The sequence below is a fragment of the Camelus bactrianus genome, chromosome 3, assembly GCF_048773025.1.
Source record: "Camelus bactrianus isolate YW-2024 breed Bactrian camel chromosome 3, ASM4877302v1, whole genome shotgun sequence".
Classification (NCBI taxonomy): domain Eukaryota; kingdom Metazoa; phylum Chordata; class Mammalia; order Artiodactyla; family Camelidae; genus Camelus; species Camelus bactrianus.
The window spans coordinates 108,310,067-108,330,984 of NC_133541.1; the positions used below are offsets into that span (position 1 = coordinate 108,310,067).

Here is a 20,918-nt window from a genome sequence, read left to right on the forward strand (position 1 = left end):
TATACTGTATAGCACAGGGAAATATATACAAAATCTTGTGGTAGCTCACAGTGAAAAAAAATGGGACAATGAATATACATATGTTCATGTATAACTGAAAAATTGTGCTCTACACTGGAATTTGACACAAAATTGTAAAATGACTGCAACTCAAAAAAAATGTTAAAAAAACAAAAAACCTTGTGCATCAAAAAATACTACCAAGAGAGTGAAAAGACAACCCATGGGAGATTGTAACTCAAATAATAAAGTAAATATTTATGAATTCAGTGACATAAACAAATGATTGAATAAACAAATAAATAGGGGAGGGGCAAATCTTCCTTACAGAAGACTTCCAAATAATAAATGTAGATACTGCTCCTTTCAGGAAGTGGAGTTTAATTCCTCTCCTATTGATTATAGACTGGATTTACGGATTCGCTTCCAAAGAATAAAGCATAGGAAGGCAAAATAGTAACTTTACAAAGACACCACCTTAACCAAATGATCAAGGTTAACATCATGAGTGAATTAAAATTCCTCATATAAAGTGATGAGAAGGGCACTCCCCCTTGTGGTATTTTCACCAAATCCATAACCCCGTCTAAACAGGGATTAAAAGAAAAAGTTTAAACAGAAAGAACATCAGACAAATACAAATTGAGAGAGATTCTACAAAATATCTGACCAGTCCTCTTCAAACATATCAAGATCATGAAAAACAAGGAAAGACTGAGAAATTGTCAGACTGGAGGAGTCTGAGACGACACAACAACTAAATGTAACGTGGTCGCCTGGATGGAATACTGGCACAGAAGAAGGATATTAGAGGGGAAATCCAAATCAAGACTTAATTCAGTTAACAGTATTGTACCAATGTTGATTTCTTAGCTTTGACAAATACACCATAGCTACATAAGATGTAAATGTTAGGGGGAGCTGGGTAAAGAGTACACAGGAACTCGCCACTAACTTTGCAACTTTTCTGTAAATCTAAAGTTTTTTTGTTTTTTGTTTTTTTAAGTTTTAAAACTAAAGGGGGAAAAAATCCCACAAAGAAAACTCCAGGCCCAGATGGCTTCACTGGCAAATTTTATCAAACATGTAAGGAAAAAATAATAGCAATGTTACACAAACTCTTTCAGAATATAAAGGAAGAGGTAACATTTCCAAATATATTTTATAAAGCTAGGAGAAAATTGATGTTACAGAGAAGAAAATTCAACACCATATCTCATATGAACACAGACACAAAAAATAAGTTATATACTTAAATTTATAAATATGTCAATATATGGTTTGTAGATAAATATATGACTGTATTGTGTTATATGGCTTTAAATGGGTCAAGGTGGTCAAAAGGTACAAACTTCCTAGTTGCAAGATAAATAAGTCCTGGGGATGTAATATACAGCATAGTGACCATAGTTAACAATACTGTGCTATAAATTTGAAAGTTGCTGAGAGTAGATCTTAAAAGTTCTCATCACAAGAAAAGGAAATCTAACTATGTAAGGTGATAGATGTTAACTAAATTTATTTTGGTAAGCATGTCATAATATGTACATATATCAAATCATTATGTTGTACACCTTAAACTAATACAATGTTATATGTCAGTTATAGCTCAATAAAACTGGAAAATACAAAACTAAAAAATTTAAATAAATATATAAAAATAAAATACATTATGGCTAGGTTAGGTGAATCCCAGGAATACAAGCTTGGTTTAACAATTTAAAAATCAATCAGTGTAATTCACTACATTAACATAGTAAAAGAGAAAACCATAGGACACAGAAGAAGCACTGGCAAAATTCAACACAAATTTATGGCGAAAACTCAGAAAAATTTGGAAGGTAAATTCTATCTGATAAAAGGCAGCTACAAAAAAAATCTATAGTTAATTAAGTACTTAAGGGTAAAATACTGAATACTATATACTCTGAAAAGTGGGAAAAAGACAAAGATGTCCACTCTCACCAGTTCTATTTAATGTTTTACTCAGGGTCCTAGCCAGTTCAGTAGAGCCACAAAAAGAAGAAAAGGCATGAAGACTGGAAATAAATAAGTAAAATGGTTATTCCCAAATGATGTGATTTATGTAGATCATCACAGGAATCTACAAAAGAACTGCTAGAAGCCCTGAGTGAAGTCAGCAGGGTCACAGGATGCAGAGCTGATATACAAAAATAAAACCTATTGACATATATTAGCTGCAACAACTGGAAAACAAATTTTTTGAAAGTCCATTTACAATAGCAACAAATCGCAAAATTTTTAGTTATAAATGTAACTAAGGTCGTGCAAGCCCTGTACACTGAAAGTACAAAACACTGCTGACAGTAATTAAAGAAAACTTAATTAACTATACCATGCCCATAGACTGGCAGGCTCAATATTTTCCCCAAATTGATCTATAGATTCAACACAATCCCAATCATAGTCCTGTGTTTTTGTAGAAATCGACAAATTGATTTAAAAGTTGATGTGGAAATACAAAAGACCTAAAGAAGGAAAATCTTTTCAACAATAAATGAAGTCATTAGGGTGGGCCCTAATCCAATGTGACTGGTGTCCTTATAATTAGGGGGAGTTTGGACAGTTATGCACACAGGGACAACATGGTGTGAAGATGAAGGCAGAGGTCAGGGTGATATTTCTACAAGCCAAGGAATGGCAAAGACTGCCAGCAAACGCAGGAAGCTAGGAGAGAAGCATGGAACAGATTCTCACTGTCTGGAAAAGAATTAACCTTGGCAACACCTCAGCCTTGGCATCAACCTCCAGAAAGGTGAGACAATAAATGTCAGCTGTTTAAGCCACCCAGTTTGCAATACTTTGTTATGGCAGCTCTGGCAAACTAACACAGATTTTGGTCTACTAGACAATAAATTAGGCTTCAGTAAAATGAAAAACCTCTGCTCGTCAAAAGGCATCATTAGAGAAGATAATAGGCAGGCCACAGACTCGGAGAAAATATTTGCAAACATATATCTGACAAAGAACTAATTTCTAGGACATATTAAAAAAAAAAAAAAACTCCTGTAACTAGTTAATAAAAAGATACCCAGTAAAAATGGCCAAAATATTTGAGCAGATACTTCACAAAAGATAAATAAATGACCATAAGCATTAGAAAAGGTTCTCAACATATTTGTCATAATAGGAGTGCAAATTAAAAACACAATGAAATACTACTATATATATGCCCACCAGAATGGCTAAAATTCAAAAGACTGTTTACACCAAATGTTCATGGTGTTGCAGAACAACTTTTATGCATTGCTGGTGGAAATGTAAAATGGTACAGCCAGTTTGGAAAAAGGTCCAACAGTTACTTTTAAAACTAAACAGGCACCTGCCTCATGACCCAGTAATTGCATTCCAAAATATTTATTCAAAAGAAATAAAAACATATTCACGAAAAAAATGTGTAAAAGGATGTTTGCAGCAGTTTTAAGTCATAATAGCAAAAAGTGCATAGGTAAGTGAGGGTATAGTCATACACTGGAATGCTAACTCAACAATAAAATGGAGGAAATTATATTTAATATCATGGCTGATTCTCCAAAGCATCATGTTGCTGTAAAGAAGCCAAACACAAAGAGTTCTGCGGCATGATTCCATTTATATTAAGTTTTAAAATAAGTAAAATAATCTATGGTGGAAAAAATCAGAATAGTAGTTGCCTTTGGAGACTGGTGGAAAATGGGTATTGACTGGGAAGAGCAGGGGGAAATTTTCTGGAGGATAGCAATGTTCTAAATCTTGGCAGGGCTTTGGGCCAGATAGGTGTATACAGCTGTTAAATGTCTTGAGTGGCATACTCAAGAACTGTGCATTTCAATCTATGTAAGTTTTATCTAAAAATTCATAAACAAATATTGAACTTTGGGTAACTATACAAATGCTTACATGTTTAAAGGTGAAGTGTACTGATGTCTTCAATTTATTCTGAAATGCATAAAAATAGATTAACGAATGCATAAAGAAATGGATATGTGATGAAGCAAATACGGCCAGATGTTAATTTTAGGTCTAGCTAGTGGGTACATGATTGTTCACAGTAAAATCCTTTCAGCTTTCCTGTATGTTACAAAATTTTTGTAATAAAATGTTAGGGAGAAATACAAAGACTACAGATCTCTGGGGAGGGCAGTATATTCTAATCTTAGACGTGATCTCATTCTCTACTAGTGTTTCTCAAAGGGTGGTCTTTGCCTCACCAACATAGAACACCTAGGCACTTACTGAGATCCGCTGAAGTTTAAGAACTAATGTTCTATATCCCCATCCTGGAGGATTTTATTCCACACCCAGGGCTTCAGATGCCATCACTTCACGGCTAACTCCCAAATCTTGACCTGTCTTAAGCTCGAATTCTCTTTGGGCTGGTTAATTTCCACAGGCCTGTCTCATAGGTACCTTCAACTCACCAGATCCAATATTGGATTCATTTTCCTATTCCTCCCCCACAATCCCACTCTCCTCCGCAGCATTCTCTATTTTGGGCAGACATACTGCCAACCAGCTGACCAAGCCAGATACTTGGAAGGGTAGTGGTGAGGGGAGAAGGATCACCCTGACTCCTCCTCTTTCACCCCCATTTATTTCAGGTCACAACGTCTCACTGATTTGGCTTCCAAAACATCTGTCACATTTCACTCTCTGCCCCATGGGCCATCACTGCCTTCGTCCCGCTGTCATGAGGCTGTACCTTCCAAACCTTCTCCAAGAGGGGAGGAGCTCAAAATATTATAGGCAGTGAGAAGGGTTAGGAGGTGAGCTATTATGAAAACTAGACAGAGGTTATTTGCCCAGGGTCACAGATGGGGGTCGCTGAAGTGAGGATTTCAACTCAGGTAATCTGGCTCAAAAGTCTGCTTAAATCATCATTACTCAGTACAAACAAAAATGGATTTTTTTTGTGTGTGTGATCAGATCTGACTGCGTCTGTTACTAGAGTAACACTAGCTGCTGTTACAGATAAACCCCAAGTCTCAATGGCTTACTGTAACAAAAATCCCTTTTATCACAGTGCTCTCCTTGAAGCAGTGATAGAGGAACCCAGGCTCCTTCCATCGTGTGACTGCCATCTTCCAGGGATCCTCCTCCTGCGCATTCAGCCAGCAGATGGGGAAAGAGCTCACAGGGCTGGGTGGGTGAGATGTTTTTACAGACGAAGTCTGGGAATGGCAAAGTTTACTTTTCGCCAAGTGTACCCCTGGCTGTGTGCCCTAGAGGAAAAGGATATGAAGTTTGGTAAGCACCTGAGTTTTTGCCAAAATCTCATTACTCATAACTCTGATTTACTTAAGACTCATTAAGCATCTATTCTATACTTCAACTTATGCTAGCTTATGCTTCAAAAAAAATACATATTCATAGCCAGGTAGTGCACAAAACTTAGAATCTTTCTCAAAAAGTCAAGAATACACAATTGGATAGTCAATTACATGTGTTTATATGTATAGGATATAACTGAATTTGGAAATTATTAAAAACGCTTTCCTTCACATTATTATTAACAAACTAGCTAAAAATCTCTTACATGATCAAAAGTAGACACCTCCCAAAAAACTCTACCCAAATGGGTGTCAAAATATTTGAAATTACCTCTACATTGCTTCACATTTGATATTACCAGAAATAAAATCAAATTTATAAGTGCTTCTCAATTTTTTTAATCTTAAAAAAAAAGTCCAAGATAAAGCCCTCTAGAGGAAAACAACAAAAAATTCACCAGAGAAGCTAAAAATAGGGTCAAATGGGGGTATGTCCAGCCCATGAGAATATATTTTAGATAAGTGACATGGGAATTGACTTCGGGAAATAGACTTGTAGGTAAGTTTTTCCTGTTTCCCTTTAAAATGACCTGTATAATACTAGGATAACTTTTCAGAGCTACCATCCATGTGGCAGACTCTGCTGAACGCCTTCTGTTCATTATCTTATTTCAACCCCATAACTAACCTTTGACGTAAGTATTAAAAAGGCTTGGGTCTCTTAGAATGGATAAAGATTAGTATCAAAACAGCCTCAAGCAAAACCTTCAATTTTTATGTAACTTGTTTCTAACTTCCACTGACCTCAAGTTCATCTACAAAGGATAAAGAAAACAGAAGTCTAGAAATAAACCTGTGACAACATTTGGAAAATTGACCCGTTTTAATTTTTTTAAAAACAAAAACACAACATGAAAAAAAATTTTTCCATCTACAACTCAGTTATATCCAAATATTCTAAGACCAGAGTCCCCTGCCCAAAAGCAGAGAATTAAAATGAGTCGCTGAAGACACACAGAGGTGAATGCTGAAGATCAAAGTTCCAGCTGTAGGTCACAAGTCTTCCATACAAACACACTCTAATGTTTTTCCCTTCACAGTTGAAGTGTTTTACAGGAAGTTCCTTAAAATAATTCTATCCCAGACACCAGGTTTCTTCAGTGATACACAGTCCCATGACACTTTTGTTTCCATCTGATTGATAAGAACAAAAAGTAACTTTTACTTTTGTCTTTTTTTGGTAGCATAAAGAAGTAAAATTATCAGCCAGATTCCTTTAGGAATAAATGAGGAAAGAAGATATGGGCTGCGCTGGGTGCTGGTTTCTACCTGTCTTTCTCAGAGTGTGACTTGAGAAGGGTTAAATCACACTCATGCCACTAAAATGATTAGTACCAGTGATCCTTTTTTAGATGATAGAAAGGAAAACACCCAATGGACATAAAAATGGTCAAAAGTTTTTGTCACTGGGTTTTTTTTTAAACTGCAGGTCAATTTCCCACCCCAACACCCACCCCCAAGAGATACAAAATAAACATATAATCGGGATGGTAACTCCAATGGACATTCCAATTCACCCAGTTGCTTGTTCCCCATAGAGGTAAGGGGAAGAGGCATTAAGTTTTATTAGCAATGTTACGGTAGTAACCAGATGTGTTAACGGCAGCTTATTTGAGGCCCATCAATCCTTTGAACACATGTAGGAAAGCATGGCTGTCATTCTCCGACTGCCCACATCTGAATACATTCAGCTACCATGAAAACTACAAAGGAAGGGAAAATGTATTTATTTCAAGACTCATTTACTGGGATTTTTAAGTGCCCTCTCTTGCGTAGAGCCATAGTGTGGTGACAATACGCTAGGGGCTGCTGTGTTTCCCGGCATGAGCTCCCATCCTCTGAGGGTCCTGAGAAGGATAGTGGATTGGTCCTGGAGCCCTCATGAAAGGAGGGGGTGGTCCCATTGGGTGGAACATGTGTGGCCCAAAACCTATAGGTGGAGAGAGCAAATTTGTTAGGCTCTTGACAACATTTCAAACCCTTGAATCTTTCTAAGATCAAAACCACCTGAACAGAAATCAAATTGACATGGGGCTTCAGAAAATGTTGGTTCACAAGACTTGCTCAGGGATGTTTACCTGTGTTACTTCCTTGGTTTTAGAAACCTTTCCCTTCGGGTTGACTCAAAAAAAAAAAAAAAAAACCTCCACGGGTCTAAAGGTATTGCTATGATGCCACCATCTGAGCCTCTGCTATGGATCAAACGTGCCAATCCTACCAGACAGGATTCGGTCAGGATTTGGGAGGTGAGACAGAAATCAGGCTGATGGATATCAGACCATGTCATCATTAACCTCAATGCTTTATACTTGAGTCACAGGTGTTCAGAAACCAGGACTTCAAAAAGCATGGGAACTCTGCAGCAGGAGAACCGGCCGGCTACTTGTGGTTTACTTACACTGCTCCACTGGCACTGACAGTGCTACTTAGAGCACTGCTATCCAAACTGCTGGCCCTTGAACTGTTTATTACTGGCCATCAACAAGATAAAGAGCTTGAGTCAAAACGTAATTTCATTACATGACCAAGCACACTATTTAAGTCGTCTGACAACTTTCTGGTAACAAAACTTTCTTAATGAACTTATATTCTGGTACAAGTTCCTTATCTTGCTGCAGGTAGGTAATAAACACCCCGGAGTAACACAGATCCAAAGCCTACAGTTTAAGCAATGGCGCGCTAGGGTATTATTAGGATTTCGTTTAGAACAGGGAACAAATTGATGACAAATCACTGTATTCACAGTAACTCCCATTCTGATTACACGTTTACTCAAATTGTTAAGGGAATTGGAGACTTTCCTTAGTGAGCCAGTAGAAAATGGAATACCAGGAATGCCAAAAAATCAGGTTTACTCGTAGACTTCTATGGAGCAGACCCGAAGGACTTAGACACGATAGACGTAATGGTGAGGTGTGAGGACAGGACTTCACAAGGACTTCCCTGGGCTAAGTCAAACCTATTTCCTAAGAAGGACGATGAGTTACCTGGGGGTGGGGGCGGGGCAATACCAGGGGGAGGTGGCAGGGCAATGTTCACCACGGCTGGAGGACCACTTGGGGGTAGGTTGAAGTAGTTGGCAGAGGCTTCTTCTTCTGCAGCAGGAGGAGGAGGAAGAGCTAAAGAAGAGAAAATAGCCAGTTAGAGTAAAAGACAACTGTGCAGCAGTGTTTTCACCACCCTGAAATCCTAGGAAGCCTGCTGGGAGAACACAGCTGCTGCGAGCCAGAGACTTCGGTCTCTCTTAACACTGGTGGAACATCGAGGCAGTGTGAGCATCTGAAGTTAGTAAGCTACAGGTAGGCAGAAAGTCTGTTCTCACCTCCTGGTAGCCCTGGAACGGGCTCCAGCTTGATTCCGGAGTCTGTGGTTCCATCCTTCTCTTTTTCTTTTCCTCTGGCTGCTTGGGACCTAGGAGACACAGACACACACACACACACCATCATCACTTGGTCCCACTTTCTCTCCCACCTCTGTTTCTCTTGTTTCTTAGTCAAACAGAGTTTCTTCACTCCTTGCCTCCTCTTCAGCAAACACTCTTTCCATAAATGCCAACATGCAGTGGGTAAGAGCAAAGGTTTTGAAGCAAGAAAAGATCTGGGTTCAAAATTCGTGGGAATCACTGTAGGGACTGGAGGAGGAACTCCCATGTGTTGAGCACAGTGCTGAGGAAGTTCTCCATGAGGGCCGCTGCCTCTATGAGAGATCTCCCTGGCTCCAAGCTCCATGTTCCATCTTTGACGAATCACGACATTTGACCTGTGTCTCTTATGCAATCATCACTTTCAAACTTAAATTAGCTCTTGTTCTTCACAAGACACCTGGCCAATAGATGACAAAATCTAGGACTAACTTCTTTGTAAACTCTCATGCCACCGTTCATGCCCTAGCATTACACTTGGCCTCTAATAACTGGTTACAAAAAACATAAACCTTCGAAGGATCAGATTATTACACCCATACCCTGAATGAATTTCCAAAGCAGCATCTTCCCAACTTCCACAGGAATGGAGTGTCAGATAGAAAGAAAAATTATTTTTTAAAGGTCTTTCTGATTTAAGCCTATTCACCAAAAGCTTACTAGTCCCCAGGTAATGCAAAGGTTTCTTGAAAATCTCACTAATGATACTTTAAAATAGTCTAATGCTCACCTTCCCCATTTCACGTTGAGCCTGCGGCCATTGACAATTAACTTATTAAAGGACTTCTCAGCAGCCACTTCTGCAGCCTGCCTTGTGGCAAACTGGATGAAAGCACACTGCTGTCTCTGCACAACAGTGATCGTCCGGATCTCTCCAAACTGGTAGAAATGATTTCTGTAGGGATACAAGTAGAGAAAAACGAGAGTTAACAACACACAGACATTCCCAGGAAGTTGAATATGGATCATTAACTCTTTCACTGATTCACCACAAGGCAGGTGGCACCATGGTGATCTGCCTAATTACCGGCAGGTGGTTCCCTCCATACCTTACTTATTGTGGGTGCTGTGTATGAGAGAGGGAAAGAAAAAGAACAAGTAAAGGCTATCAGACACCTCAAGGTTTTCCCCAAGGAGGAAAGGGGGCTCCAGTAGGTTCCTCTAAGGACCTTAAACCTTAGATAAGGGGCTAATAAATTGTACCCCTACGGCTCATGAGCCAAACATGTTAAAAAAAAAATTTTTTTAAGGTTGTAAAAAAAGAAAAGAAAAGAGGAGGTGGAAAAAAGTCTGCCACCCTCTGGGGACTGCCTAGCTCACTTACTAGACAGAGTTTAATGCAAACAGGCTACCAAGGGCAGGTTGTACATAGAAGTTTCTTCTCTACTGTATCCCTTTGCAAGAGGCAATTTCCATCACCATCTGTCGAGATGTCTCATCTAGCCAAGCAAAATATAAGCCAAGAATAATACAAATTTACCAAATACCAATCTCTTTAAAAAGCCAAGTTAAACCCTAAGAGTTCTATCATTGTAAAGCTCTCTCTTCCCTACATAATTAATCACACTTGGATATGTGCCATCTTTAAAAATTCTAATGACTATTAGGTCAAATACAACCCAATGTAATTACTACCAGATGCAAGGATGGAATAAGCACTGCTGATGAATATTACTACCCTGGCGTCACAAAGGGCAACGTCATAAAAATTCCAGTAAGTGACACGTACTAACTGTAGAGTGAACTATAGAAAAATGTACTTTGTACAAAATCATCATGTTTTCCTGTATTTTCATGAAAAAAAAATTTTTCCAGGGCAGCTGAAAGCAAAAAGAATTCAAAAAATTATATTCGCAAACCTCAGATCTGTCTCAGTAATGGTATCGCCCAGACCACCAACATACAACGTGGTGATAGTCTTGTCCTCTGGCGGGTCCAGACGAGGCATTGTTGAAGCCCGCTTTAGAAGTTTATCTGCCACAGGGTCGTTGATTCCGTAGTATCGGTCTTTAATGTTCTGATCAGCAAGGGGGTCATCTGGATCTGTCGGCTTCTCATGTCTATGGTTTAAGAAAGAACAATGCATAAAGATGAAACGAAGGAAAAAAAAATTTACAGGTAGCACCCAACATTAACTACGTAAGTCCCAAATACATACCCTGAAATGCCCTTTGAACTAGAAACCATGGTCATACTGAAACATAATTATCAGAACAGAGCTAATACCAAGGGATTTACTGTATCACACAAGGACTTGCTGGCCTCCTAAAAGCCACTTAGATGGCCATCTAGGATGGCAGAGTTTCCTTATAAAGAAATGTTTTTGGCACAATCCACTCCAAAACAAAAGGTAACCACAACATGGTTACCCTTCCCTAGGTCAATGGTTCTTAATGTATCTGAGGTACTACATTCCACTGAGAGTCTGATTAAATCTGTGGACCAGGCCCAGAAAAAGTCATAATTTTTTGGTGAGGGTCGGGTTAACCAACCCCAAGGTAAGAATTCCCAATCCAGACGCCTGACAGTCTTGACTCAAACATACTCACACGTTCTTTAGAAGTCTGGCCTTAATCTGACTTCAACTATACATTGAGATTCAAGCCAGTTACACCATGATAGTAAAGACTTACATCTCAGGTCAAAACTTTTACGGTCAACATGCATACTATACGGCAGAGCAATCTAGTTTCCCAAGGCTTGGTTATAAGTAAAAGTTCCACTGTAAGTAAAGACATCAATTTAATCAAGCTCTTTTAAATGTAATAGTCCTAAGACTTGAGATACACAACATTAGTTGTATAGATTTCTATTTTAAAGCAGAAATAGTTTAAGCCAGCATCTCCCACTTCTTCGTGAGTAATCATGTGAAAGCAAACACTGAAAATGCAGTTCAGCTCTTGCCTGTACGGACACTCCTCTCCTCTCTTACATTCTCCTTTCACCCAGAAAGAGCAAATGTGGGGTCGATTCCTTTTATAGTACGGTGTGGTCCGAGCCAGTTTGAGCAGCATGTCACTGGTGGATGTGGCTTTCCCCAACATGCCAACTGGCCGTGTTCCATCAGAGTTAGAAATCTACAAAGGAACGACACATTCAAAAGATAAATTATACTGACTATGCTAATCCCCTAAAATTCTTTTAACAAGCAAGTGGCAGTGTACCTCTCTCTCCATATTCTGTGTGTAGTACTCTTTGTTGACATCTGACTTTGGCATGTCATCCTTAAAAGACAATCCTGCATCACGAACCTGGATGGGAAGGCCTAGAACAAAGGAGGAAAAGAACTCAAGATGTATTTAAAATCATATCCAAACTGACTACGTACACAGAATATATCATTCTTCCTTTCTCTACTTGCCTATTTGGTACCAGAGGCTTTATTTTAATTCAAAATCTTTAGCACCATCAGGCCAATACTAATACAGAGCATTCTAAGAAATTGTATTAATTCCTGAGTTTTCTTAAAATTGGATGAAATGAGTGTTTTAGGAAATCTTTTAGATGAACAAGCTTTTATTATAGTCAGTTTTGACCTGTAATTAATAATTCATCTAGCTTTTACTATAACATGATTTATTTAAAATAAATGTAAAAAGTGGATTATTTTTAGGCTTGTCCTACAGACCCTCTAGATTAGTCATAGTCACATAAGGCTCACTGTATTCCAGAAGCAGAACACCTCCTTAACAAACATATAAAAAATATTAAACAATATGTGACCAGGACTCTGATTAGCAGAGTTAACTTTCTGAACTTACAGAAACTCATATTTTCCTTTTCCCTTTAATTTTATTGTATAGTAGAAATTCTTGCTGAGAGAGTATTTTTTTCATAAACAAAAAGTCACCTGCAGCTAAAAAGAAAATCACTCCCAAAAGCAGTGAAACAGTACCAATACGGTGTACCAATTCTAACAACACAGTTATACAAAAATCTAAAGAACAATTAGCTTGAGCTTCTGGTAGAGATTGTGGAAAAAAGCTTTGGCTCTAGAAAGAAGCCCAAGGTAAAGAAATTACCTATCACAGCAGTAACACCTTCACCTCACCTTGGCTACAAGGGTATACATGAGAGAGGTTTAGCTCAGTTCTGATTAATCCCCAACTTCTCCTTAAGTTCCTACTGTTGTTCAGAACTCTAAAATAACGTAGTATGGGCCTTGTCTTCCTGGGAAAAGCAAGGCACAGGAGACATTTCAAAGTGGGGTCAGAACCGGAGAAACAGGAGACAAAAAAATCAGTTTGTTGTGTCTAGAGCAGCTACACACTTTCAGACATATTGGACAAGGCAAACATACCATACTCTAGGTCCAAGAGGCAGGTCTGACAGACATTCTTCAATTTACTGCAGGTTTGGCACACTTCAGTCTTCTTGAAACGCATGCGGACCCCAGGGCACCAGCGAAACACTGTGAATGGTCTGGCACAGATCTGGAACACAAAATAAAGTCACAGAGTGTTAATGGTCCTGATTTGAACAATCAGTTCAGGAGATTTAATAGCACTGGGGAATTCAAAGCAACGATTCCCGAATCTAGGGTTTAGAAGAGATCTTAGCAATCATCAAGTCTAAACATGATATGATGTTTCAATCCTTTACAACACCCTTCCTCAGTAGTTAAAAAATTCACATAGTATAGAAATAAAATATTCAAAAATCAAAGTCCTCCCCACCGTAGGGGTCACCACCATTAATAATATATCCCTTCATCTTTTATGGGGTGAATGGGGAGTGTCATATACTCCTCTGAGAATCTTATGACAGCGGTATCCTTCCTCCTCAGCTAAAATGCTCACGTGCACAAACACTTGGGATATACAATCTCAGGGGGCTCAAATCCAACCACAGACACCAACTTAAGAATCTTTACATTAAAGGGCTCATTTTCTTACCCCCACATTAAATAGTTAACGGCCGATGAGTATATAAATGATACATGAAAGTTCGTGTAGCACTCATTTTTATAAAGGACTTCAAAGCTCAGCAAGTTGAAGAGAAAAGGAATGTAAAATTAAATCATTACTCTTTAACATACTTACTTTGCACTCCTTCCCATACTTTTCTTTGGTCTAAAATGGAAAAATACAGAAGAGTTACAGAAAGAAAGAAAAAAGATACAGAAAGAAAAAAACAGATGTCTGCTCCTTCCCTAGACAGGACCCAAGAAATGTATCTGGAAATCCCTGGCATCTTCAAGGGATGTGGAGAAGTGGGGGAGCCCACCTTTTTGGGGGTGGGGGGGATATAATCTAATGACCTACAAGTTACAACCTCTTAAGAATCTTATGGATCTAACACAAGATAACTACTTATCTTTACACAACAACAACCCTTAGATTCACATCTGGCTCCCAAGTTCCTGCCCAAGAAAAATTTCTTAATGGTTTCCATAGTCCCTAAATTAGGAAGGATGCAGCCAAGGACAGCCCATTTCAGTTTAGTCAGAGATAACCACTACAGACTCATCCTGTGCTGATCCCTTGTATATGGTTAATCAATACCTTTGAGATCGATCACAACACAGCCCTAATCTAATTATTAAATGTTAACTGCTGCTAATTTTACTCTTATTTATAAGGATAGGCGATACCTCACACTAAACAGATTACAAGGTGCTGTGGCCAAAAGGCATTTGATCAGGAGTTGGGAAACCTAGATTTTAGTCCTGGTTCTCCTGATTTGCTGAAATCCCTGGAGTTAGAATATCTGAATTAAAATCCCAGTTCCACTCCTTACTTGCTATATTGAAAAGACATAAACTCTCTTTGCCTTGATTAACAGACCTATCTCCCAGGTAAATGCTCAACGAATATTAGCTATTTTGACTCCTACATCACTGGGCTGTCGCTGAGTTCCAAACAAGCATGACAGTCCTCTGCAAATTCGTCCCACGCTCTGGGTTAGTAAAGGAGCATCATTACTTCTTGGCTAAGAGAAACCCATCAGCGACAGTGTGCAAGTACCACAACACTGACAGAACACAGACAGTAAGTCCGGTTTCATACGCGATCACTCACCATTCGGATATATGGGTTTTCTCCAAGACACGTCTGGCACAGAATAGGGAAGTCCTGATGAAAATGGGAAATCTGGTTGAAGGCCAGGCTCCGAAGACCCTGCCATTTCAGCCACAGTCGTAGGGCTGGGGGAAGGGGCGAGGAGCGAGGTTGGGGAACCGGGCAAGACCACGGGGTCCAGCAGGAACCCGAGGTCCAGCACGGGCCCGGTCGCGGAAGGTGGCGCTGTCTGCACTTCCGGCAAACGACAAAAGACCCGCTCCAAAAGAGTGGAGGGGGCAGGGATGGAAAGGGGGCTGGTCCCGGATCCTGGCTAAACCCCCTCCCTCCAAGCCCCCAGGAGGGCTGCCCTCCAGCCTTCAGCCGTGGCCGAGCTAGGCCGCGGTGCTGGCTTCTCCCCGGAATTCCCTCGGCAGCGCCGCAGCCACGTCGCGGCCAGCCCGCTGGAGGCCTGGCTTCGCCGCCTCTTTCGGTCCTCCTCCGGCCGGCACACTCACCGCATCCTCCCAGTTCTGCCTGTTGTACGTGTTGGAACCCAGAGAGGTCGCCATGTTGAGAGCGTCCGGAGGTAGCCGCAGCTTCCGAGTTGAAAAAGAGGACCGCCACAATCCCGTCAGGCCCTGAGGCCGCCTCCCGGCACGTCGACGTCTTATTTACGCGTCTTATGCGCCCCTGGGGGCGGGGCCTAGTGCGACATGACGTCATCCGCTCGGAATTTCTTCGCTTAACAATTGATGTCCTGGAGCTTCTTTTGAGTTGGTGCCTGCAAGGGGTGAAGAGTCACAAGTACAATTGATTTATTTAAAAATAGAGTGAAAGAATAAAGGAACAAGTAATGAAGAATGGGCTGGGATTAAAATAGCGTTAGCCCTCACTGAGCGCTTATACCAAACGGTGGGGGAACGTCTTGCTGTGACAGAGTCTTAACTCCCAAAATAGCCCCTCTATAGGGTTGCCAGATTTAGCAAGCAAAACCCAGAATGTCTAGTTACATTTAAATTTCAGATAAACAGTGAACCCTAGTTTAGTATAAATATGTTCCAAACATAAGTATACTAAACAGTGACTCGTTTATCTGAAAGTCAAATCTAGCAGGATGTCCTGTATTTTATCTGGCAACCACTACCCTCTAGGCAAGTATGATTGTACCTCCTTTATAGAAGGAAATTGAGGTTTAGAGGAATCAAGCAACTTGCTTCTGGTCATGTAGCTGAAAAAATGGTGAAGCCACAAATCCAAAGAGAGTAGTACTGTTTTTCCAGCTTCTGAAATGAAAAGGGTCTTATGGATCAATACATTTATTGTTACAACATTTTTGGAACAACCCACAGCCACTCTGCCAATATTTCATGAATTTCAAGTGTTTTGGTACCACTTTCATAATTTTTCCCATATCCGTAATTTTTGACATGTCTGTCCCCTCATTTCTTAAAAATCAGGTTTAAAGTATAATTTGCGTACAGTAAAATTTTACCCTTTTTAGTTGTACAGTTACAAATTTTTACATATATTTACCACAAGTATACAATAGTTCCATCATCCTGAAAATTTCCCTTGTACTCAGTGAATCCACGATTCTCAACAGTTGGTCCATGGCAACCACTGATCTGTTTTTTCCCCATAGTTTTGCCATTTCCAGAATATCATAAATGGGATCTTATATAGCCTTTTGGATCTGATGTCTTTCTATTGGCATATATTTGAAATCCATCCATATTGTTACATGTATTAGTGATTTGTTCCTTTTTATTGTTGAAAAGTCCATTGTATGGCGGTACCAGGGGGTTAAAAAAATTGTCAGTTAATGGTTATTTAAATTGTTCCAGATTTCAATGAATATAAATATAGCTATTAAAAACATTCACGTACAGGTTGTTGTATAGACATAGGTTTTCATTTTCCGTGTGTAAATACCTAGGAGTGGGATTACTTGATAAAATAGTAAGTATATTTTTCCCTGTATGAGAAGTGCCTGGATTAATCTGAGCGAACTTCGGGCATCTGTGGTTTGTTGTCCTTCCTTGTGTTGTGAAAATTCTTAGGCATTGTCTCTTTAAATATTTTTCTGCCCAGTTTCTTCTCCACCTGGGACTCCAATTACACATTGGACCATTTGATATCATCCCATAGATCTTGAATACTCTATTATTTTCTTTTGGGGGGTTTCAGTTTGGGTAATTTCTATTGACCTGTTTCCAAGATTCTTGATTATTTCCTCAGGCATGACAAGGTCTTCTGATGATCCTGTAAGAGTTATCTTTGATCCTGTGGTTTTTATTTCAATTTGTCTCCTTCTTATAATTTCTACCTCTCTGCCGAAGTCTATTCGTGCATATTATACATATTTTCAACTAGATCTTCAACATGTTAATCAGTTTAAGTCCCTGTCCAATAGTTTCAACATCTGGGTCATGTCTGTATATGGTCTTGTTGATTATTTTGTCTATCACAGATGGGTTGATTTTTCTTACTTCTTTGTGTATCTCAAATTTTTTATTGAATGCCAGTCATCACTTATATAACAGTAGAGACTGAAGTAAGTAGTATTAATGCTTGGAAACAGGCAAGCCTCTTCTTCTCTAAGGCCATTTGTGTGGAGTTTGGTCAATCTTGTCAAGAATTGAGCTAGGTTTGGGTTTTGTTGTTGCTATCATGGCCTTCAGTGTACCAAGAGATTTCGCATCTGCTAGCGTTATTTCGTGTTTTAGGTTGGGGCTGAAGAAGTGTTCTCAAGTGTTCGTACTTTATCCTTAGCTTTCAGCTGTCCTGCACACCGGCACCATAGTGGTGGTCCCTACCCCCTTGCCCACACCCCTAGCAGCTGATGTTTGTTACCAGCTGCTTGCTCGGTTGGTAGTGGGGGAGGAGTCAGTGTTTCTTTGTTCTAATTCAGCCTCAGTCTTCAGTTATGTCCTTTATGCCCAGGCCCTGGGAATGGGTCTTTTCTCAGCATTCTTGCCCCTCCTGTCTGTGGCAGCCAAACCATGACTTGTGTCAGTGGCTGGTCTTGTAGGGGATTTTCCTGCCCCTCTTGCAGTGGCAGGAGGACTTTAATGGTATTAATATAAAATCCTGGGGCTCAGGACTGAATCCTGTCCCTCCCAAGGGTTGAGGTTTTTTTCTTACCTTGCCCCCGCAGCAGTGGGGCTTTATCTGTGCGCTGGGGAGACAGATTTTTCTGCTTCTCCCCCAGTGGTTTAGGCCATTTTGGTCCTAATGAGGGAAGGGCCTACGCAGGGAGAGGCAAGATTTCGTGCCTTTCCTATGCCTCCTTTCCTTTGCAAGCCTCCAAACCTACGGAGGCTCCAGCACTCCCATACCTGGTGGTTTTGGAAAGAGCTTGTGAGCGCATGCGAGATCCCTTGATGTCACAGGTGCCCGGGGGTTTTATACTGTCCTGTTAGCCCCAGTTTGTTCTTTAGCAATTCTTTAACATTTTAGTTGATTTCCTCTCACCTGCTTGCATGGTGGTCAGCACTTCTTCCTCCCGTGCTCTGCTGCAGGTGAGCCAGTCTGCACCCACTCTCTCCTTGGAGGGATTTGTCCTTCCTTGACATTCAGGCTATTTGACTGCCCTGCCACATCAGCTCTCTTAAAGATCCAATAAAATGTCAGATTTTGTAACCTATACACTTTTTTTGTTTGAGTTGGGGTGACTTTCTTTTCAGATATCTACATCACAGGCACAAGTGGAACTCCTGAGTCTCCCCATTTTACTTAAATATGTTTTTAAGAGGAACATTTTTGATCACTTCTGTAAATGGAAAATTAGTGTCACACGTGTAGATGTAGCCTTAAGAACAAGTATGATGAAAATGAAACAATTTTTTTTAGTAAATAGAACTGTTGTCTGTCAAGGGCTCTGAGCCAGAAGCCTTTTTTTTTTTTTTTTTTTTTGTAAAAAAGCATACATAAGAGAACTGATACTTCATCCCTGATTTAACCAGAAGGATGGAGGAGAAGAGGTGGCCAGGGCACAGGGCGTGCAAATGAAACAACTGTCTCACTCTTTGGTTCCATATTATTTAATGTTACTTTCACTTAATACTTAGTCATCGTCTTACAGGTGGCTTGTATTGTGAACTATATTTCACTATATATGTCCCTGACCACCAGGAAATGGGGATGAAGTTAATTACAGTTGACCCGTGAACAACACAGGTTTGAACCGCATGGGTCCACTTAACACACATTTTTTCCCCCGACCAAATACATACAAGTACTACACAATCTATAGTTGGTTGAATCCACAGATACGGAACTTCAGATACAGAGGGCCAATGGCAGAGTTATACAGATTTTTGACTGCCCCAGCACTGGGGCCCCTAATCCCTGCGTTGTTCAAGGATCAACTACATTGCAGCTGAACAGGTAACTTAGCCGAGTTTGAGTTTACTCCAGGCTACCCTTTGAATGGAATATAGGGGAAAAAGATGACAAAGGGGCCTGGATTTGGCTCTGCGGGAGTCTGCAATCCAGTAAAGGAGCTACACACATACAAAACCCAATACTAGGAAGAGGTAAATGCCCTGGAGAGGTAAGCACTACAGATTAAGATTACACCTCGATGGGACTAAAGGAGAGATGGGACAGAGAAGGAAGAGTATCCCAGGTGGAGGTAACACCAGAACAAGAAAGCTCAAGGCAGGTAAGATGTTAGGTGTATGACAAAAAGAGGCATGTGGATATTTTTTTTTAAAAGATAAGGGATCAATAGTTATATAAATAAGGGAAAGGGTGATGGTATTACTTTATTTATTTAACAAATATGGGTTGCCCGCTATTTTCCAGGCATTGCTCTAGGCTCTGCAGATACATCAATTAAAAAAAAGATAAAAATCCCTATTCTATGAAGCTTAAGTTCTAGTAAGATGAATCCAAAAGCAAAGTATGTAATGCTGTTTGATGATTAGCGCTACGGGGAAAAAAAGACACAAAGAAGGGGGATATGTGTTTCGGGGAGGGCAGTTTACATTATTAAATAAGGAGGTCAGGGGAAACCTAAGTAGGAAACATGCAAGTAAAGACCTGACAGGCAGGGGTCTGAATTATATAGGTATCTGGGAGAAGGGCTTTCCAGACAGAGGAAACAGCCAGTGCAAAGACCCGAAGAGGCCACCTCCTGGGGTGACTTCAGCTGTCAGAGGTTCATGTGGCTGAGGTGGAGTGAGCACTGGGAAGCAGTAGATGAATCTGGGGAGGCAGGGGTGGGCAGTGAGTTTCAGGTCATGTAGGACCTCCTCAGCTATTGTAGGGACTCTGTGTTTTGCTCTTGAGCAAACTAAGAAGCCTGAGAATTTTGTTTTTTCAAGATAACAACAAATATTTATTATCTCATGTAGTTTCTGAGTCAGGAATTTGGGAGCAGTTTAGCTGAGTGGTTCTGGACCTCTTCATAGAGCTGGCTGAATGTCTTCATGACATGACAGCTAGCTTCTCTCAGAGCCAGAAACCCAAGAGAAGTGGAAGACACAGTGTCTTAAGAAGCCTAAGGATTTTAAGCAGAGAAATGACTTAATCACTCTGGTTGCAACGTTGAAAAGTGACAACAGTGGGGCAGGGACCAGAGTGGCTTCAAGACCAGTTTAGATGCTACTGTAAATCATTATCTAGAGCTCAATGTAGATGACGGTGATTTGGCCCAGGACAGTAATGCTGGAGAGGCTGTGAAGTGGTCACAGTTTGAAATCAGAGTTAAAAGTGTTTGCTGACATTGGCTGTGGCATGTTAGAGTCAAGGGCGATGCCAAGGTTTTTGTTGTGAGCAGTTGACGGGATACAACTGCCATCTAGTTAGGGACGAATGCTAGAGAGGCAGAGGTGGTGGTAACAGAAAATCCAGGCTGTGGTCTTCTTAGACTTTCAGAGACAAGAGTTGGTATGTAAATTTGGGAAATGGCCTAAAAACTGGGTGAGATCACTAAGAGTGAGTGTAGAGAGAAAAGCACTGTAAGAAATGAGACCTGGTACACCCCAAGGCTGGGAAGATGGGAAAGAACTAGCAAAGGATACAGAAGAAAAGCTGCTAGTAAGGCAGAAGGAAAACCAGGAGAGTTGTGTTTTAGAAACCAAGTTACTCTTTCATGCAGGGAGACTTCAGCTGTCAGATGCTACTCAAAGACTAAACAGATAAGGACTGAGAACAGAC

General features: G+C 40.3%; 1 protein-coding gene across 2 annotated transcripts; it reads right to left on the reverse strand.

Annotated features, from left to right (window-relative positions):
- Positions 1 to 1,057: 1,057 nt before the first annotated feature.
- RBM22 (RNA binding motif protein 22) lies at positions 1,058 to 15,426 on the reverse strand. Of its 2 annotated transcripts, XR_835779.3 has the most exons (12): positions 15,269 to 15,426; positions 14,772 to 14,825; positions 13,794 to 13,823; positions 13,052 to 13,184; positions 11,916 to 12,016; positions 11,656 to 11,828; positions 10,611 to 10,811; positions 9,482 to 9,646; positions 8,653 to 8,741; positions 8,318 to 8,449; positions 7,077 to 7,260; positions 1,058 to 5,222 (listed from the first exon to the last, which is right to left on the reverse strand). XR_835779.3 is itself a non-coding variant. In XM_010961808.3 (11 exons), the coding sequence occupies exons 1-11, from the start codon at positions 15,320 to 15,322 to the stop codon at positions 7,130 to 7,132; spliced, it is 1,263 nt and encodes a 420-aa protein (XP_010960110.1). In that variant the 5' UTR covers positions 15,323 to 15,426; the 3' UTR covers positions 6,135 to 7,129. The 2 variants fall into 2 exon arrangements, 1 of the variants encoding a protein (XP_010960110.1); XM_010961808.3 differs by lacking the exon at positions 1,058 to 5,222 and having other exon boundaries at positions 6,135 to 7,260.
- Positions 15,427 to 20,918: the final 5,492 nt, after the last annotated feature.